General features: G+C 39.8%; 1 protein-coding gene across 1 annotated transcript; it reads left to right on the top strand.

Annotated features, from left to right (window-relative positions):
* Nucleotides 1–897: 897 nt before the first annotated feature.
* OSTC (oligosaccharyltransferase complex non-catalytic subunit) lies at nucleotides 898–12,013 on the top strand. Its single transcript, XM_080797184.1, has 4 exons — nucleotides 898–1,101; nucleotides 4,782–4,875; nucleotides 6,615–6,812; nucleotides 11,439–12,013. The coding sequence occupies exons 1-4, from the start codon at nucleotides 963–965 to the stop codon at nucleotides 11,455–11,457; spliced, it is 450 nt and encodes a 149-aa protein (XP_080653310.1). The 5' UTR covers nucleotides 898–962; the 3' UTR covers nucleotides 11,458–12,013.
* Nucleotides 12,014–19,837: the final 7,824 nt, after the last annotated feature.

The following is a 19,837-nucleotide window of genomic DNA, read 5'->3' on the forward strand; positions in this document are numbered from 1 at the left end:
TTTAATTGTTCCAAAGTTCTGCTTATTTATAAAACTATGGGAACTTCAGAAACATTCTGCTTTATGATACTCAGAGAAACTTCCTGTGTATAAATACTGGCTGCACTGTATACCCACTTCATTATTGCTGGTATTTTGGAGATGGGAGTTATAATAAAGGGAGAAACCAGGATGAGTTCAGGATTTTTGGCGAGAATGATTTTAGCATTTAGCATTTAGATTAAGCATTCTCTGTGGGAGAAGCAAAGTGGAGTGGAGGGCATGGGTTATTTAAAATAGTATTTTGGTCACGTCAAGGTATCAGCTTTAGGCATGCTGTGGAGACGTCATCTTGCTATTTTTGATACATCTGGACTGGATATTTTTAAAATTTTTCCAAAAATTAAAAGATTGTCAAAAAATTTTTGACAATTTTGAGCAATTATTAGTAACAGTAGTTATTACTGTCCCCGCAACTACATCGGGAAGTAAAAGTTCTGCAACTAGGGCTTTCTCAGGCTCTTGAAAAGACCGCTAATAGAAAAGGCAGAATTTTCCAAACGTTCCCATTCATCCTCCAGCTCTGGGAACCTAGAGCGCCCGCGTCCAATCAGCTTCTAAATCCCCCGCGCCGGCGAGTGGGAGGGGCTGCGACGGATTCGGTCCCCACTGCTTCTCCGGCTTGGCCACGTCTGACGCCCTGCAGGTCCTTGAAGGTACATAAATCACCTGCCTATTCATTGGCAATAATTGAGCTTCTCATTCAAATTTATGATTAACAAAGATTAAAAATATATATCTTAAAATCATGGTGTTTATCCTTTCTTCATAGTTTCTTCTTTTTCCTCTGGGTAGACAAACGGCCTTCCAGGGTGGCGGACCTGCAAGTCTCTTCCCTGCGCACGCGCGGGCGAACGGGAGGGGCGGGCCTGTTTCCGGGTGGCGCGTGGGGCTGGAGGTCGAGAGAAGCCCGTGCCGCCACCATGGAGACTTTGTACCGCGTCCCGTTCTTAGTGCTCGAATGCCCCAACCTGAAGCTGAAGAAGCCGCCCTGGGTGCACATGCCGTCGGCCATGACGGTGTACGCTCTGGTGGTGGTGTCTTACTTCCTCATCACCGGAGGTAACTCGGGCTGGCTCGGCCCCGAGAGGCCCTGAGACGCGGAGAGCCGGCCCACCCCGGAGGCGCGTCTGTGCGGCTGGCTCTCAGCCCCGAGGGCAGCATCTCTGTGCTCTCGATCTCTTCGGAGGGTGGAGGGAATTTCTGGGGTCTCAAGGATTAACGCCCCAAAGGTTAATCTGCCCTCACGCCCTGTTCTGTATTCTGAGAGGTCACTCTCATTGTTCTCACTGTTCTCACGCCCATTGCCTTTTCGCACCTCTAGCCTCTTAGCCTAGGGATCCGAATCAGACTCTATTTTTTAAACCTGTCTTGTTGCTCTTTATTGCCTGCCCTAAGTTTTTTTGACAAAGGTCCTGGAGGACTCTAGTCTTGTCCGTTGTACTTCCATGGTTGGTCAGGAGGGCTTGGGACTTCTCCCTTATCTTTGCAGTCCCTGGACCCTTGGAAGAGACTTGACAGTCTTTAGGTTTGTTAGCTCACACCCAAGCGTCCGTTGTTGCCTTTTGCCCCAATCAAGAATAAATGCCAGTGGAATTTTCCGAATCCACGGTTTTGATAAATATTTGGGATTGGAGTTAGATTCGCAGAAGGTATTGTATTTCAAGAAGCAGAAGTTGAGAATTTAAAGAATTAGGAAAATAGCAGTACTATTAAACACTCCAGAATGTCTTATCCTGTTTTGGGGTTTTTTGTTTGTTTGTTTGTTTTCAAATAAAACGTTGCAAAAGGGGCGTTAGTTTTGTCTAGTGATGAGTTGGCAATCCGGCTACAATTTTCGAGCCACCACCCTTTCAAGCCACAGATTCACGATTTACTCAAGACTTCTACCGAACTGGCAAACTGGGAAGTGGAATACTTAATTTGGAAGTTATAAAATTGAAGCTTACAGATTAGGAACAGCAAAAGTGGCTCCGTTTTTAAGGGAATAGCCATAAACATCTTTATTTTCAGAGATGTGAAAAGCATTGGTACTGAAGAGGGATGAATCTGAAACTATGACTATGAGAGCTTGGTACTAGAATGTGCCTTTGAATCTACCTCCCACTCCCAGTCCAGAATCACGATAGTTAACTTGTACTTACTTAAGTAAAATACATTTGAATATTTTTTATATTGGTAAGGTACTATCCTAGAATTGCATTAGCATTAACATTTGCTCAGCACATTAATAGGTACTGTACTGAATAAATGAAATTTAAAGTGCATGTGATTAAACAAAAATAATAGTCTTCATCTGCTTTGAGCTGCTAGTCTCTTTTTCCTAACCCTTACTCCCTTGGAGTCCAAGCCTTTGTTAGAAGCCGCACAGTTTCCCTTCTGTCCACTTATTCCCTGTTGATTGTGTATGGGGAGATTCTCTGCTCCAACCCCAGGGGCAGATTGCAAAGAACACCTTTCAGTGGCGAAGGCCAGAGGTATCTCATACAAGGATTCGGTTTTGCCACTGGAAAAGAGTCTCTTCTAAAAACTGTGAGTGTACTTCTAGAAGTAAATGATACTTATTGCTGAGAAATACTCAGCAAACAATGCATTGAGCCTGTATTAAGTTCCAGGCACTAGGTACTGGGAACAGCAGTCAAGGAAACATAAGAATGCTGCTCTCCTGAAGCTTGTAATTGCATGGTTGAGACAGGTTAAATAACACAGAAGTCTTTTTCCACTGCATTATCTTTTCCATTACAAATTACCAGAGATTCATTGAAGGGATAGAACAAGAAGTTAGGAGAAAATAATGGGAGTTGGAACATCATTTATATTGGAGTGTGGTTCTGAGGGAAGTGACATGTTAACCAAAATCTGAAGAATTGGGGGAAAGAAAATACTGGGCAGAGGGAAAAGAATGGACAAATACGGAATCAAGAGACCAGTTAGGTAGGTTTATAGTTGATTGAGTCTAACAAGGTTGGCGGCAGTAGAGATGGAGGAAAGTATAATGAAAGATAGTTTGGAAGTAGATTCATTAGGTCTTGATGGATTGATTGGATGTATGGATTGATTGGAGAGAAGGAAGTATGAAGGAATCTTTGAGCATCTGACTAGATGGGAGGATCATTTTCTGAGATTGAAGAGTTGAAGGTTTTTTGGTGGGGAACGGTGAACCAGAGGGCACTTCAGGATATGTAAAAGTTGGACAACTACAGTTAGTTGGCTATGTCAAGTTTGCATCTACGAGTTTAGAATTGAGAAAAGAGCTCTCTGTTGAAATCGGTTAGTAATAGATTTTTTTTTTTTAATCCTCTCATAAGCGAGATATTGAAGAACAGAGAAAGTCCCTGTTCTTAGGGAGCTTACATCTAATTCTACGGGTGCTAACGTTTGATAGGTATTGGCACATTGACCATCATTAATCATTAGTACATGGAATTAAAACCCTGGGAAGGGATGAGTTCAGTTCAGGAGAGAATGTAGAAAAAGAGGACAGTGCATCAAGCCCTAAGGAACTCCCAACATTTAGTGGGTTTATACACAGGCTCTGTTAGAGATGTAGCAAGAAAGTGTGGACAGGAGTATCACAAAAGCCAATTTCCCCCCAAAGAAAATGGATTTAGTAAACTGGATTGAGTGCTGCTGGGAAGCCTCCTAAGACAACTGAAAAATGTCCATGGAATTTGGAGATTATTGGCAACTTTAGCAAGAGTGACATCAGTGGAGGCAGGTGCCAGGTTGGAGTGAGTTGAAGAATCAGGGGTAAATGAGGAAACGGAGAAAAGTTTACTCTCTCTCCCCCCCCACCCCCCCAGAAGGAAGTCTGACATTGTTTCAAAAAGGAAGCATAGAAATAGGATGTTAACTAGGAGGGTCTGGAGTCAAGGGAAAGTTGACATAGGGAAGGAGAGGTTGAAAGTTTAGGAAGGAAGAGAGATAGCCAAAAGATCCAAATCAGTGAGAAGGTAGAAAGGGATGGAGTCCTGATAATTGCAGAAGGAATCTCACATTGTTAGAAGGAGGGACTCTTTCTTTCTTGTAGCTGGAAGGAAGGAAGGATGGATGGATGCAGATACTAGTTTATAGATTTGGTGGTGGTGGAGAGATGAGGGAATTCCTGTGTGATTGCTTGTTAGTCAGGGGTGAGGGAGACACAGTCTTACTATGCTTAAGAAAAGCTGGAAGTGAGGTTGTTGGAGGATAGTAGAAAAGGTGAAGAGTAGATGCTGGCAATGGGAGATTGGGAAAACAATTGATGTTGATGGACATTAGTATTAACACAGTGACATCATGACCTAAGTGATGGATGTTAACATTAATGATCACGAATCTCTAGTATCGCTTGTCTGCCTGTTGGTATGATTTTAAAATATCTCCTTATTTTATATTTAAGCAAGAAAATTTCTCTAGTTACCTCTCAATTGATAGAAACATATCCAAGCATATGTGGAACATTTTCTTGAACTAAAATACAGCCTTTAATATTAAATCTCCTTTATTGTGAAGTACTAGAAACAGTTACTGAATGAATTTCTTTTATCAAACACCTGTTTTACAGAGATAATCTGAAATATTGAGTTGAATTTTTGAATGGTGTATCTAAAGTTTAGGATATTAGCTGGGCTTCACTTGATTATCATAATATATCTCAGTAGTCTTGTTGAAATATAAATGATCCTTTAGAGACACGAAAACTCTAATCCTTTTTAAAAATTAGGAATCCATTCTAATCTATACTATTGTCTTTCATACAGGAATAATTTATGATGTTATTGTTGAACCTCCAAGTGTTGGTTCTATGACCGATGAACATGGACATCAGAGACCAGTAGCTTTCTTAGCCTACAGGTAACACTTAACTTTTTGAATGATTTGGTGGGAAGGAAGGTTGCTGGAGTATGGATATTTTTTTAAAATATAGTGAAACCTGTGGGTCCATCTGCATTTAGATAGTAGCTGAAATGGCAGGAAGTGGGCAAGAATAGATGTATGTTACTTACTTATAGGACATAAAGTGTTTCACAGTGATTGACATGATCGCTTATTTAAAGGAAGGTATTGGTTTAAAATACATTTAGACTATTCTGGGGAGCAGCAAAATGTACATACCTGTTTATTTGTAAGTCATGTTCTATTGGAACTAGGCATGCCCATTTGTTTATATACTGTCTGTAGGTGCTTTCAAGCTACAGTGGTAAGCATGACACAAACCATGTGGCCTGCAAGCCTAAGACTTGTACTGTCTGGCCATTTAAGGAAAAAATCCGTGGACCCCTGGATTATACTATCAAATAAAAAAATAGTAATTTTGGACACTTCGGCACTCCATTTCAGTAATGAAGCACCATTCCAGCGTGGTTTGGTTCATCTGAGCAGTGCTTAGTGTATTGCTTTCTAAAATCCACTTGATAACTGTCTATCAAATATAGCTATATATTTGCATTTACATTTACTTTTATGGTATTCCTGCATAGAATATTCTGAAAAGATTACTGTGATTCTCTAGGGGCGGGGGAAATCTAGATGATAGGCGATCTTGATGATCGGGGAACCCTTCATAGTGTTGTCATTGGCACTGTTTGAATTTTGAGCCTCGTGCCTGTATTGTGTTTTCAGTTAAAGCAATTAGCTAACAAAAAATACATACCTCTGTAACAGGTACCTATGTATAAATTATCCCTCTAACAGAAGAATTTGCTTTTTGGGAATCCATGAACTCAGAATTTTGAAAGCTCTGTTCCCAGAAAAATCAGATATACATATATATATAAATCTACATATAATTCTGAGGGTTTATAGATTGCTGGAAATCCTTGTGGGGGTTCATGGAGCCCTGGATGATAACACTTGCTTTTAAAATTTTCTCTTTGAAACAAGACATTTATTGATTGATTGATTTTTTAAAAATGTTTGTTTATTTTAGAGAGAGAGTAGGTGCATGCACACACACAAGTTGGGGGAGGGGCAGGGGAAAGGATCTTCAGGTAGATTCCCTGCTGATTGTGGAGCTCCATGCAGGGCTTGATTCCATGATCCATGAGATCATGACCTGAGCCAAAACCAAGATGCTTAACCAAACAGATACTTAGCCATCTGAGCCACCCAGGTGCCCCAGGAGGTTTATAAATTCTCATAAAACTTCTAGAAACATTCCTAACCAATTCAGAATTTGAAATTTATAATAGAAATTTAAATGCCATAATTTTTAAAAGCTAAACAAAAGTTCTGGGTGAAGAGTTCATATACATACACTGACTGGATTTTTATGCTAGTAAAATCTCAGCATTGATTTTAAATAGACAATTGTGTTAGTTGATGTTTTAAAAGTTTATGAATAAAAGCTCCATGAAGACACAGATTTTTGTTGTTGTATCCCCAGAACCTAGAACATTGTTTGATACATAATAGGCTAAATAAAAATAAATTTTGTTGACAAGAATACATAGAAATGTGGTAAAATAGTTTTAATGGTAAGAATAAAAAATTAACACAAAAATATTTTAGCAGAAATAGGAATTTCAGTCCAAAGACAAGTATTTTATTTTTCTGGGAATTTTCACTCACTGTTTTGCTGTGGTCTTTTTCAGAGTAAATGGACAATATATTATGGAAGGACTCGCATCCAGCTTCCTGTTTACAATGGGAGGTTTAGGTTTCATAATCTTGGACCGATCGAATGCACCAAACATTCCAAAACTCAATAGATTTCTTCTTCTATTCATTGGATTCGTCTGTGTCCTACTGAGTTTTTTCATGGCTAGAGTATTCATGAGAATGAAACTGCCGTAAGTTATTAAGTACTTTGTATAATCAGCAATTTAACTTCTGTTGCAAGTTGGTAAAATAATTACTTGGATCACGTAAAATCATGGGCGATTTAATTTAACCTTCATTTAAACCAATGACATTTCTGAGAACCAAAGAAATTTGTGACTTGCTCGAGGTTATAGGTATGGTTAGTAGTAAAATTGAAATCAGTAGTAGGTCTTTCTGAGTATTTTCTCCATACTGTTATTTTGCTGTTACATCACTGACCACTGACTGGAGATACTGTTTCTTTAAATTGCTTTTTGGTTAATGTATAAAATATGGGATTCCAGTAGTAATAGTGATAGTAGGGAATATTTTCAAGGCATTAATTATTGCTGATCTCTCAATAATGATGTGAGGAAAACCCGTTAAGCCTTGGACAGGAAGGGGGTTATTACCTCACCAAAAAGTTGGGAAAAGGATTTTATACGTGTGTGTATTTGTGTGTGTGTGTGTGTGTGTGCGCGCGTGCGCACGCGCACATGAGAGAGAGAGAGATGGAGCTAAATCTAGGATTTAAATTTTTAAGAGGAAGGAATTTATGTTTACAGGCCTGATAAGAACATTTTGTTTCAGAAAACATACAATATCTTTAGAACAAAAACAAATTGGTTTTATGGCAGCTTTTATATTTCCATTTGAGTCATTAATTTGAAATGTGGACAAGTCTGATCACATTTACCTATATTCTGATTTCACCTATGGATGAATTAGTAATTGCAGGAACCCTGGGTAGACATACCATACAAAGATTAGCTCTTAGTAAACTCATTTTTTAGGGGCTAGGTTAAACATCAAGTGTCAGTGATTTCTTAGAACTGATACTCCCTTATTATAAGAGACATTAAAAGGAAATACAGGGTGCTCGCTTCGGCAGCCCATATACTAAAATTGGAATGATACAGAGAAAGATTAGCATGGCCCCTGCGCAAGGATGACACGTAAATTAGTGAAGCATTCCGTATTTAAAAAAAAAAAAATACAGGAGGGTGTGTGGGTTTCATTTGTTCTGTGGCTTCACCTCTCCATTGTCTGTAACACATCTGGAGTAGAATGGGCAGACTTCCCCTAGGAAGTCAGTAGTACTTAATCCTGCAGTCTTGTTCACATCTTAGCAGGGTGGGAAGAGAGCAGTGTTCTTTGTCAACTGAATGAATATCTGTGTATCCATATGGTTCCCTCAGACTCCTCTGCCAGTGGTTCTTATATTTGTCTGGGGAAAATAGTTTTGGGGCACCTGGGTGGCTCAGTTGATTAAGCTTCTGCCTTTGGCTCAGGTCCTGGGATTGAGCTCCGTATTGGGCTCCCTGCTCAGCAGGGAGTCTTCTCCCTCTCCATCTACCCCTCCCCCTTGCTTGTGCTCTCTCTCTAGTAAATAAATGAAATTGTTAAAAAAATAGTTTTGACCACTGGCTAAATTGTATGAAGAATTACGTACTTCAGCATCCTCTTTTTGTTCCTTTTTTTTTTCTCCTCTGTTGAGAAAGGTATATTGGTATGGAAGAGGCTGAAATTTTCCATAGCAAAACAGGAAAAGAGGAGGCTCCCAGAGAGATCAAGAGGCCACTACAAATTAACCAAAACAGATGGAACTTTTGGAGGCATATAGCAGATCAGAAGTGGGCTGGTTTTGCCCATAGAACGAGATTTATTTTTATTCTGCCTTAAGCTGCTCATTCTTCTTTATTGTTTTAGGTCCTCTCCTTAGGATGTAAGTGCTGTTCTTTTTAGCTCAGGCATTTGACTTGTAGGATAATAGAGCTATCTACTGCTTAAAACCAAAAGCTTTGAGAAGTGCTTAATACTCTGATTGCCTCCATCTTACTGTTTGAGTTATTTATGTAAATATTTGTCTTCTTGTCCCCATTTGTAGGCTGGCATCCAAGATTGCCGCCTAAGTGAACAATAGGAAATAGGGTATGCTCCCTTTATATATAATCTCCTAGGTGTAAATTATATTTAGATTTAATCCAAACAGAACAGTGATCTAAATTGTAAATTGTCATGCAGCTGAATCTAGGATTTAGATTTTTAAGGAGAAGGAATTTATGGTTCCTTCTTTGATATGATTTCTCATCTGCACCTCCTAAAGCCTGGTTCCTTGGGTGCAGAGCAGGAAGAAACAATGGACAATTTTAGAAGAGAAGGGGAAGCAACAGTATTGCATTTTCTGGAATGTTTGTAGACCCCAGACAAGATGATGAGTCATGTCCCTGGGCCTACATGTCGCACACAGTAGGGCTGTGGTTAGTACCACCAGTAAGGAGGGAATATGACTTTTTTGCACACAAATGATCTTTGAAGTTCCAACATAAATAAACAGTTTGATGCCTAAGTGGAACAGCAATAGCAAAAAGACATTAAAACACACCACTGACCAAGGGTGCTTTCAGATCAAATAAGTTGCTAGCATCTGAGGTAAAGGATGGCTAGGCTGCATAAGATTCATCACGATGACCTCCAGGGCTGAAGTCTTTGTTACAAAGAGTTTGATATCCTTAGTAAGAGAAACCTTTAAAAAGGAAAAAAAAACAACAGCAGTGAACTGGTACTGTTTTATATTGTTTAATTTATGCTTTTTTAGAGACCTGATGTCTCTCTTACAGATAAAATTTTACAAATCAATGTATGGCTTTATTTGATACCATATTTTTTTTTTAAGATTTTATTTATTTATTTGACACAGAGAGATCACAAGTAGGTAGAGAGGCAGGCAGAGAGAGAGAGAGAGGAAGGGAAGCAGGCTCCCTGCTGAGCAGAGAGCCCGATGTGGGGCTCAATCCCAGGACCTGGGATCATGACCTGAGCCGAAGGCAGAGGCTTAACCCACTGAGCCAGCCAGGTGCTCCGATGCCATATTTTTTATAGAAACATGGGCACTAATAAAACGAATGACTATTTCTTGACCATTTGCATATATGACAATACATTTAAAGTGAAAAATCAAATTTTGGTGCCTAATATTTTTATGGTACTAGTACAAAGTTACAGAAAAACAGTTTTCATTTTGAAAACAAAATTCTTCTCATATAATTCATAAGATAATGTATGTGGGATTGTGTGTGTGCGATAGGTACCTTTTAAATGTGCACAGGTTTAAAGAAATGAAATGATGTTTAGATACTGGGTGGGAGATGGTACAAATTTGTGCTTGGTTCTTCTGAAAAGTAATGGTCATTAGATTCTCTAAAGTCTTCACTATTAGGGTTGTTTTTTGACCTAAAAGAATTGTAAAAATTAAAAAAAATAAAAGATGGTGTGCTGTATCATGCTGTGATGTCCTAAAATTAGGCAAAGTGTTTGGTTGGGAGTGGAGGGATAGGTTTCTACTTGTAGGCAAGTCTGTTATAAAGCTGTATAAAATAGTCTATTGAATGGATACTATGGAATTTGGGACCAAAAAAAGCTCGTTTTATTTTCTATTTATTTATTTTTAAAGATTTATTCTTTTGAAAGAGAGATAGTGGGGGGAGGGGCAGAAGGAGAGGAAAGAGGTTCTTAAGCAGACTCCGTGAGCCTCCCGTCGCTGGCAATTCCAAGGCCCTGAGATCATGACCTGAGCTGAAACTGATAGCTGGATGCGTAGCTGATTCAATCACCCAGCCACCCCTAAAAAGGCCTGTTTTAGTCAGAGTAGCAAAAATCGCCTTTTTAGCAGTTTGAGCTAGTGTTTATTAAACCTGATGAGAAAAGCTAGGGAGCTCCCCTATAAGTCCTAAGATCACAGGATCAGTTCAGAGAAGAAATTCTAAAGGAAGGGGGAATGAAAAATAAAAGTAAGAAAATAATAATACTTTACTCAATTAATGTCATTTAGGGACTAGGAGAATGCATATATATGATTTTTCCATGTAACTGAAATTTAATTCTACATGTACTAAAACGCTTTTACTCCTTTTTGACAGGCCACTTTCTAAAGTGTTTGTTTTATTGCCTCTGTAACATTCATATTTGTATTTAGCAAATATTTATTATTTGATAACTGTTACTTGCTGGACACTGAACATGAAGCATGATTTTGCCTTCTTGACTCAGGGTCCTTTTAGGTTTAGACTTAATTAGACACAGGAGCACTTACCAGTTTTTAGTTGATTTCCTTAGTGTAACCTGCCATTCTCCTTTTTATCATCTTATACCTATTGTCATTTTTCTTTTCTTCCTTTTCTTGATTTTGTTGCTAATTCTGTGATTTAAGGAGATCGATAACCTAGCTGCAGTGCTTGCATTTTAAATCAGTCCTGGTTGAAGGAGAGCTTCATGGCCTGGCTTTTACACCTGCCCCGCAGGTGTGTGAGTGGCTTTTCATTTGCTTGCAAGCTTGGAGCTTATTAGTTTATAACTTTACCCTTTGAGGGAAAAGGGTAATGGAAATGAAGCTCAGTAATGTAGTCATTTGTTGGGGAGGCAAGATACTTTGTACAAGATACTTTGTATCTTGGCTTAAGGCAAGATATTCCATAAGATATTCCATTATTCCTAATTCCATAAGGAGGAATCACACAATTATATTTTTAGATTGTCATTTGATTCATCATAAAATTTGGGCGCTTTGGAATTTGCTTCCTTTTCACTTTTTGTGTTTATAAATTTTATTCCTACAGGGGCTATCTGATGGGTTAAAAAAATGCCTTTGAGAAGAAATCAGTGGATATTGGATTTGCTCCTGTTAATGAAGTTTTAAAGGCTGTACCAATCCTCTGATGGGAAATACGGAAAAAGAGCGAAGCAGCAGAAAAGAAGCATCTAGTGAAACTAGGAAGCATATTAAAGCTTGAACTAGAATGTCTGCTTGGTATCAAAGAGACAAGCTCATCACAGTATTTCTTCCTGCTGGCCTATACTGACATATCAACGATGTTAGGTGGCATTTTCTTAGTTTTTCATTTCTTAAAGAAAATATATTCTGTTTCTACAACTGTAATATTGAATAAAGTGATTATTTTTTACAGCCCCCTTAACATTTTTTGGAGATGACATTTTCTGACTTTCAAAAATTAATGTAAAAGCAGGAAGCAAGATTCCATGAGCTGAGAACTCTGGACAGATCAGCTTTACCTATGGTGCTTTGCCTTTAAACAGAGTGTGTGACAGCACATTACTCAGATATGTATGCAGGACTGTTTCGTGCACAATAAGATGTATGAGAGGAGCAGAAATAAATAAGTTTTCTAATTAATACCTTTTGTATTTGTATTTTTATGAGACTGATCTGCCAGCCACTGCGCCAAGAAGGCCACTTATGTATGTGATTTAATTAACTGATAATGTTAACTTTTTGGTCCATAATTATTCTTGTGACTCTCTTAAGCTACTGTTAGAAAGTTTAAGATCTCAAAATGTGATTAATAGGTTGTCTTGTGAGGTCGCAATTCTGTATCCCTATAAATATTCAAGCATGGGCTGCATGTGTATGTCAGAGTTGTAAATGTGGTTGAGATGAAAACTGCCTTCAGGCATTCGTTTTCAGTAATTAACACGATTTTGGGCACATCTAAAAGGATCCCTACACCAGTCTGGTCTAGCCTTAATTTCTTGTAGCCAAGCCTTTTGGTTCTCCCTGACTGGCTGTGAATGTCACTTCTCTGGTGGCTCTGTTAATTCTTATCCCAAGATGTTTAAGTTTACAGGAAAATTCTGTCAGGTGATTTTTTTCTAATTCCAAGACTGATTTATATGTAGCCATTCATAAGTTAAAAGATTCATTTATTCAAAAAGTTTTACATACTTACTATATGTCAAGTGGCCCTGAGGACTATAAGGGTGAATAAGACAGATAAAGGCTCGTTTTCATATTCTGGTAGAGAAGCCAGATAAACAAAAGATAGAAAATGCTTATGAAATGTCAGATACCGATAAACACCATAAACAAAAAGTAAGTTACTAGTCTACTGATGAGAGATGTGGGGAGAGAAGGTGATTTTACCTCAAGGCTCAGAAAAAGGAAAACAAGATCTGTATGTACTCACCAACTTTAAAAGGCTTGATTTAACTTTATTTTTTGTTATTTGGCCATATTTTAAAACCTTGGTTAAACTAGATGGACAAGATGACAGGTGTTAGGACTTCAAAAGGCATTTTCCTAAACAACGAAGTAGTGGACAGTTCCCATCAAACACCACAAGATGGCGCTACTGAGGTTTGGTGTGTTTTGTCTCTGCTTTTAAGATTCTGTTTTTGTTTTTATCACAAAATAAATGTATCTTTACTGAATACAGTGAAATATATTTAAATATCTGCTGGTAAAATTGCAAAGTTTTATGTGAAGAAAAAAATCATTTTCTTGTACTGGACTCAAAATGCTTTTGGGGAAGCTAAAACTAAAATGGCATAGGCTGAAGGAAAGCCTTTCAAGTAATACCATTATTAACACCAGCAGAGGTTAAGTATATGAGAAAGAGACCAAATTAATAGGTTAGACTGGAAACAAACAAGTCTGATTTTACCCCAGTATTCTCCAGGAGTCAAAGCTAACTAACGTGGAATAAGAAATGCAAAATGGTCCAGTGAGGGGTAAAGCAGGCCTGTGAGGCTAACCATGGAACGCTGCCATTCAGTGACGCAGAGCTGACAAAGTAGCTGTCAGTCCCATGGGGAGCTCCATAGAAGAGACTGCCTTCAGAGCAGTTGGGTGGAAATGGCTAGCCCCCCAGTATCACCGCTGGGTCTTCAGCCCGAGGCCACCTGGAGATTAGCAGGATCTTGGACACAGATCGTGTGAACCCTGACAAAGCCAACAACTGGAGGCTGTCACCTCTCCCTTTACCTTGCAGTTAGGTGGTGAGTTGGTCAAAGGTATCTGAGTAGCACACCTGTGGCAGATTCATAAAGGAAACCTTACAGGATTAAAATGAAAAGAAATCCTATGTATCTGGATGGTAAAAGAAATGGTACTCTGATAGTCATTACTTGAATTGGGAAGTGTGAGGTGACTTAGATTCTTAGTAAATGGTACATACCTGAAGTATAAAGTTGGAATAAAGGTTTTTTCCCATTTCACTAGTAAGTAAATTGAGATTCATTAGCAACACTGCTTGCCTCCACATAGAGACCACTTGTTTCCATTATGAGCTGCTATTTTCTGGTATAGAAGGTCAGTGTTTGAACAAAGTAATAAGTCTACATTTGTTTATAAAAGAATTAATGCCAGATGCTGGGTTAGATCAATGTGAGGTTATATAAAAAGTGAAGGGTTACATAAAAAATACAAGCCCTTGCTAATGTGGAATTTATAATCTATTGAGTGTGTACAAATTGGCCAATTCTCTGCTTATAGGAACACATGGGAAGAACACCTAAACCCAGATCTGGGTTGAGGAAACGCTTAATTTGTTGTTGGAACATTGGGCCTAAAAGTTTCAAATGCAAATACACTTTTCCCAAAACGTCTTTGTTTTTCCTTGTTTTGCTTAATGTACAGTATTCTACTATGTACTAAGACTCTTAACCGCGAATGAGAGAAAACCAGGCTGGCTGGAACAAAGGGTAATTGATCGGGATACCAAAGTATCATGATACTCGAGACAGGGATGCCACCGAGTATCAGGTGTGCCAGATTTGAGAATCTACTGCTGTAAGGACTTGTGTTGATTCTGACATATTCTATGATCTATCTGCTCCAGGCTTTTCTCTATATAAAACTGTTCACTTCTATTCCTCTAGTTCAGAGTGGTGGGAATCACGTCTGTCAGCCTACCTCGACTGTACACTTGACAGCTTCAGCCACTCTAGAGGACATTCACTCTTTTAAGGGTGCCTCTTTCGATGGAAACCCTACCTTTTCCCTCATCTTTGACCAGCCTTTCCTGCCTGCCCCACGCCTGCTGCTCCCAGTTGACTAGCTGCCTCTTTGCAAGATTATCCAAAGTCCAGTTGTTATTAAGTTAGTTCATATTATTTGTTATAAATTATGTGAGATTCAAGTCCTAATTTCATTGTCCATGATGAGTTGTCCTCTAGCTTCTGTTGAACCTGTCAGTGATGGAAATCTTTTTACCTCTCAAGGCAGGCCATTCCATTTTCAGATCTCTCACTCTTTCTTTCTTTCTTTTTTTAATTGAAGGGTGGGGGAGAGAAAGAAGAGGTGGTGATGAGGGGCAGAGGGAGAGAGACACTCTTAAGCAGGCTCCATGCCCAGCACATGTGCCTGGGATGGGACTCACTCCCCAGCCCCGATATAATGAACTGAGCTGAATCAAGAGTTGGACTCTTGGGACGCCTGGGTGGCTCAGTTGGTTAAGTAGCTGCCTTCGGCTCAGGTCATGGTCCCGGCGTCCTGGGATCGAGTCCCGCATCGGGCTCCTTGTTCGGCAGGGAGCCTGCTTCTCCCTCTGCCTCTGTCTGCCAGTGCTCGCTCTCTCTCTCTCTCTCTCTCTCTCTGACAAATAAATAAATAAAATCTTAAAAAAAAAAAGAGTTGGACTCTTAACTCTTAACTGACTGAGCCACCCTCAGATCTCTTTGTCTTTTAGAAAGCTATCTTCTGGTTTGCTTTAGTTCATTGGTTTCAGGTCCACTGCTCGTGTCTGCATCTAGGCATATGTAACTGTACTGTAATGACAGCTAACAGTTCAAACGTTGAAACTCTTAGAAGCCACCTTTTTTTTTTCAGGCCTACCGTTACTAGCTTTTCAGGTTCGGAAGTGTGCAGTCTGGTTCCTTTAGGGTCACTCCTATCACCACACTCTAGGTTGTTCATATTCCTTCAAAAATACGTTCCCTGAAAGATTATGTACTGCTTTGGGGGTTCTTAGATGGGCATAGCCATTTTGGTGGCTACATCTCATAAGCTGTATTAATTATCAGGGTTTCCGCAGTGGTTACTACGGACCTTGATGAACGATACTATGAGTTCTCGGAAGCTCAGCTGGGGGATCAAGTCAGAGTTGGATTCATATTTCAGCTCTGCCAGTTACCAGCTATGTCACCATGGCCAAGTTGCCTCCATTCTCCGAGCCTCATCTTCTTCCTAATAAAATAAGGATAGCAATACCCGCCTTATAGGAATGTTCTGAGAATTAAATGAGATAATGCACAGCGTCTGGAACCTCTCAGGAGCTCCGGAAATGTTAGGTCTATACTTATCTTTAGTCATTTTCCCTTCACACCAGAGGTTTTATTTAACGCATGATTGTACGTTCTCCTCCCCAGGGATGGGAGTGGTGGACACGTGCACACACAGGCATGTGTCCATCTCCATCTAACTGAACCATACAACGTCCGCTTTTTATGTCCACTTAAAAAAGCCTTCTTACCACTTACCTCAAATCCGTCGCGGGGCGGAAACAGTTGCCCGCGGGTGGGCAGCGTGACACCGCCGTCTTCTGAAGGCCAAGGAGCTGCCTTTGGTTAGCAGAGGGTGTCGCCTCTTCCTAAAGACTGTTTCTTCAGACGCGGCCTGACGAGGATGCACCGTCACACACGCCATTCAGTGCTTATGTTGGCAATCGCTCCACCTCAGGAAAAATGGTTATTCTCTTAGCAGCAGAGTGTGGGCGCCAGCCTAAACCCAGAGCACTCAAGGTCTGACCCATTTCAGAGGTTGGAACAGCTGGAACTCAGAGTCCCCTGGACTGTTGTACTGTTTTAACGGAGATGACAGGAAATTAGCTAACAATTTTAAGCCCGGAGAGCTCACGCCGGACTGTATCTTTTCACATAACCCTTTCTATTTGGATAACATGTAAATGGTACCCTTGCGTCTGCTATCACATTTGAGTGGGAAGGAGGACCCCCAACTGTCTTCTGGGTCTCTTAGTGTCATGAGAAGAAATAGGCTGAGTCAGCAAGGGCCGGTACCGTGCTGGGTATTTGAGCCATAGTATTTCCAATCCTTACCGCAGTTCAGTCTAATAAAGAGTGTGTCTCCATTTCACGGGCTCAGGTGGGCTGGAACTGAAGCGTGCCTCCCTCTAAATCTCGCATATTTTCTGCTAGGACATCATGTACGTTTCATCCTATACTCTAATGTATCGTTTTCAAAGTCGGTGTCTGCCCGGATGGTGGAGGTCAGGATGGTGGTTTGCCTTGAGAAGTGGGGCGGTGATCGAAGGGGATGGGGGTCACTGCCTGGGTTGCTGCTAATGTTATTTCCCGATCTGGGCCCCACGTGGTAAGGAATGTACACTTTGGGAAAATGAATTGAGCTGTACGCCTAGGATGTGTGTACCTTATGAACATTTTATTTAAATAAAGGGGTTTTTTTACATCCTGGTTTTCTTTTGAAAGCGAGCTCTTTACTTATCCCTGGAAGCTAACATTGTGCTTGTTTGTTACAGTGAACAAATATAGCTCGTGGGCATTTTGGTCATTTATTGTGGACAAGTGAGTGCTAAATACACAGAATTAAGGGAAATTATTGCTTCTAAGAGTGCTGCCCAATCTTTTGGGTCATAGACCTGCTGAGGATCTCATTAAAATTAGAATAAAAAGTAAAAATCAAAGCATATACATTCTATATCAGGCACCGGGCCCAACTTCTTTATATGGTTTTCTCTTACCTGCACCACACACTGTGAGGTGGGCATTATTCTCATTTTATAGATACAGGAATCAAACTCAGAGTCATAAGCAACTTGACCAAGATCACACACTAAGGAATATTTAATCCAAGATTCAAACCCAAGTTTACCTGTCCCTCAAATCCATTCCCTTACCTACTGTACACTGCTTACCTCTAGATACTCTTGCCAAAAGAATGGACTCTCCCCTCTCTTCCGTCTCCTCCAACACACACACAGACACACACACACTGTCCTCTGTTATTTCAGGAAGCTCAAAAACCTGAAGTATATCATATGTAGACAGAGTAAGAACCAATTTAAGAAAACTTTCAGGTTGGAAAATAGGACAGAAAAAACTTATAAACAAAGGACTACTACCATGGTCTAGGACCATGGAAAAAGACTCAGATCATTAATTTGATGAGGTTGTGGTTTTGATATCTTATTTTTTTTTGTTTCCCCCATAAAGCTTGATTCATGTAATTTTTCATGTTAACCTTTTATTATATAATATGTAATATATTCAAAGGAATATATGAAACAGACATGTAAATTGAGAAGCGTAATAAAATGAACAAAGTCCCAAGAACCCATAACCCAACACAAGCTTGAAAATATTTCCAATACCACGGGGCTTGTATTTGTATTCTATCTTATCCAATCCCGTGCCTTCCCTCTCAAGGTATCCATTGCTATGAATTTGGTGCTTATCACTTCTTTGCTTTTTAAAAAATATCATGTTTGTGTAACTATTTAAGTAATAAAGCATACAGTTTTGCTTGCTGTTGGGTTACTGCTTACCACATAGATAATATTCACTGTGTTCGTAATTTAAAAAATATTTTCAGTTTAATGAAATTTGATTGTCAGATCTTTCTGGTGAATTAAAGTTTTCATCATTATGCAGTGACTCTTTTTGTATTTGATAGTGATTTTTTTTTGGTCTCAAAATCTGTATAGTCTGTAGCTATAGAGAGAGTTGAGTAGCTAACTCAACTGTCTGCAGGTTAAAATTTGCCATATATCTTTTTGAATCATTTTCACTCTTTATATTTATATATATTTATATTTATATAGATATTTATATTTTGTATATAAATATATATATAATATATATTTATATATAAATATATTTATATGTTTATATTTTCTTTCACTCTTTATACTCTCTGTTCTTACATATGTTTTAGGTGTGTCTCCTGTGTGTATCGTGAAACCTCATGTATTTGTGTTTTACTCTGACAACCTTTTTCTTTTAATGAGCGACTTTATTAATAATTTTCAGGAATGGTAATGATTACATATTTAGACTTTACTGTATCTCTTCACTTGTCCTATTTGTCTCATTTTTTTCAATGCTCCTTTTTCCTCCTCTCTTACCTTTCTTGAGTTGATGGAATTTTTTTTTTTTAATCCTTAAATGGCAGACTGTAGTTTCCAATGATAGCTGTGACAATACTCTGGTCTCACTTGTTTTGTGCAGAGTAACCTTGCCACTCCCCATGAAATGGTAGAGATGATGTCTCCAGCACTTGCAAATTTGCTGGCCCCGTGACCCCGTGCCGACCCCATGACCCTGGGCCAACCCCTGACCCCGTGTTGGCTTTGGCCAACAGAACATGCCAGAAGTGACCATGCCGGTGCCAGATATGCTTTATAATTGGCTTGGCAGCTTTTGTTTCCCCCCTCTTAGCATGCTCACTCTTGGGGTATGCCCTCTTGGAACCCAGCTGCAAGATCATGAGAAGCCCAAGCCCTCAGTAAAACCACGTGTGGCTGCTCTGTCTTACACCAACTGAGCTCCAAGCTGGCGGCCACCACCAACTGCTAGTCCCATGAGTGAGCTCTGGTGGCCATGCAGCCCCAGCTGCCATCTGGCAGGGCACCTGTGAGGGACACAGCCAGGAAGAACTGCCCACTGAGCCCAGTTGGCCTAGAAAACCTTGGGACATGTTAATAAACTGTTCCTTTAAGGCACGAGGTTTTAGGGTGGCTTTTTATGTAGCAGTAGATAACTGGGATGGAAACGTGGCCTTGGCTATGGGATTGATTGATGGGTGGAAACTGAGAGAGTCCTGAGGAGTCGGAGAAAGCAAGCTAGGAGGGTTTCGAGAATACCATCAATGACAGTTGACAGGTCCTCAGGGAAGTGCTGGTGGGGGCTGAAAACAGTGAGGAAGGGGACCTCGGTGGTTGAAGAAAAGTGACGCGTGCTACGTAAAGTTTACTAACGTGTAAAACAGAAAAGGCACCTAAGACACTCATGAATCCCATGGAGAGATTTCCAGGCAGAAAGTGCCAAGTGTCAGTTGGGTTCTTCTAGCTGCAATATAATGACATGTGAGAAGAGAGAGAGAAACCAGAGAAGGAGTTGTTGTCTTTTTGCATTAGAGTGATAGCAAGCCCAGAAAAGACTTTCCAGGTAGCAAATAAAAGCTTGTGTTTTAATATATTTATTTTTTAGAGAAGGGGAGAGAGAGAGGGAGAGGGAGAATTCCAAG

The sequence above is a fragment of the Martes martes genome (assembly GCF_963455335.1).
Source record: "Martes martes genome assembly, chromosome: 2".
Lineage (NCBI taxonomy): Eukaryota > Metazoa > Chordata > Mammalia > Carnivora > Mustelidae > Martes > Martes martes.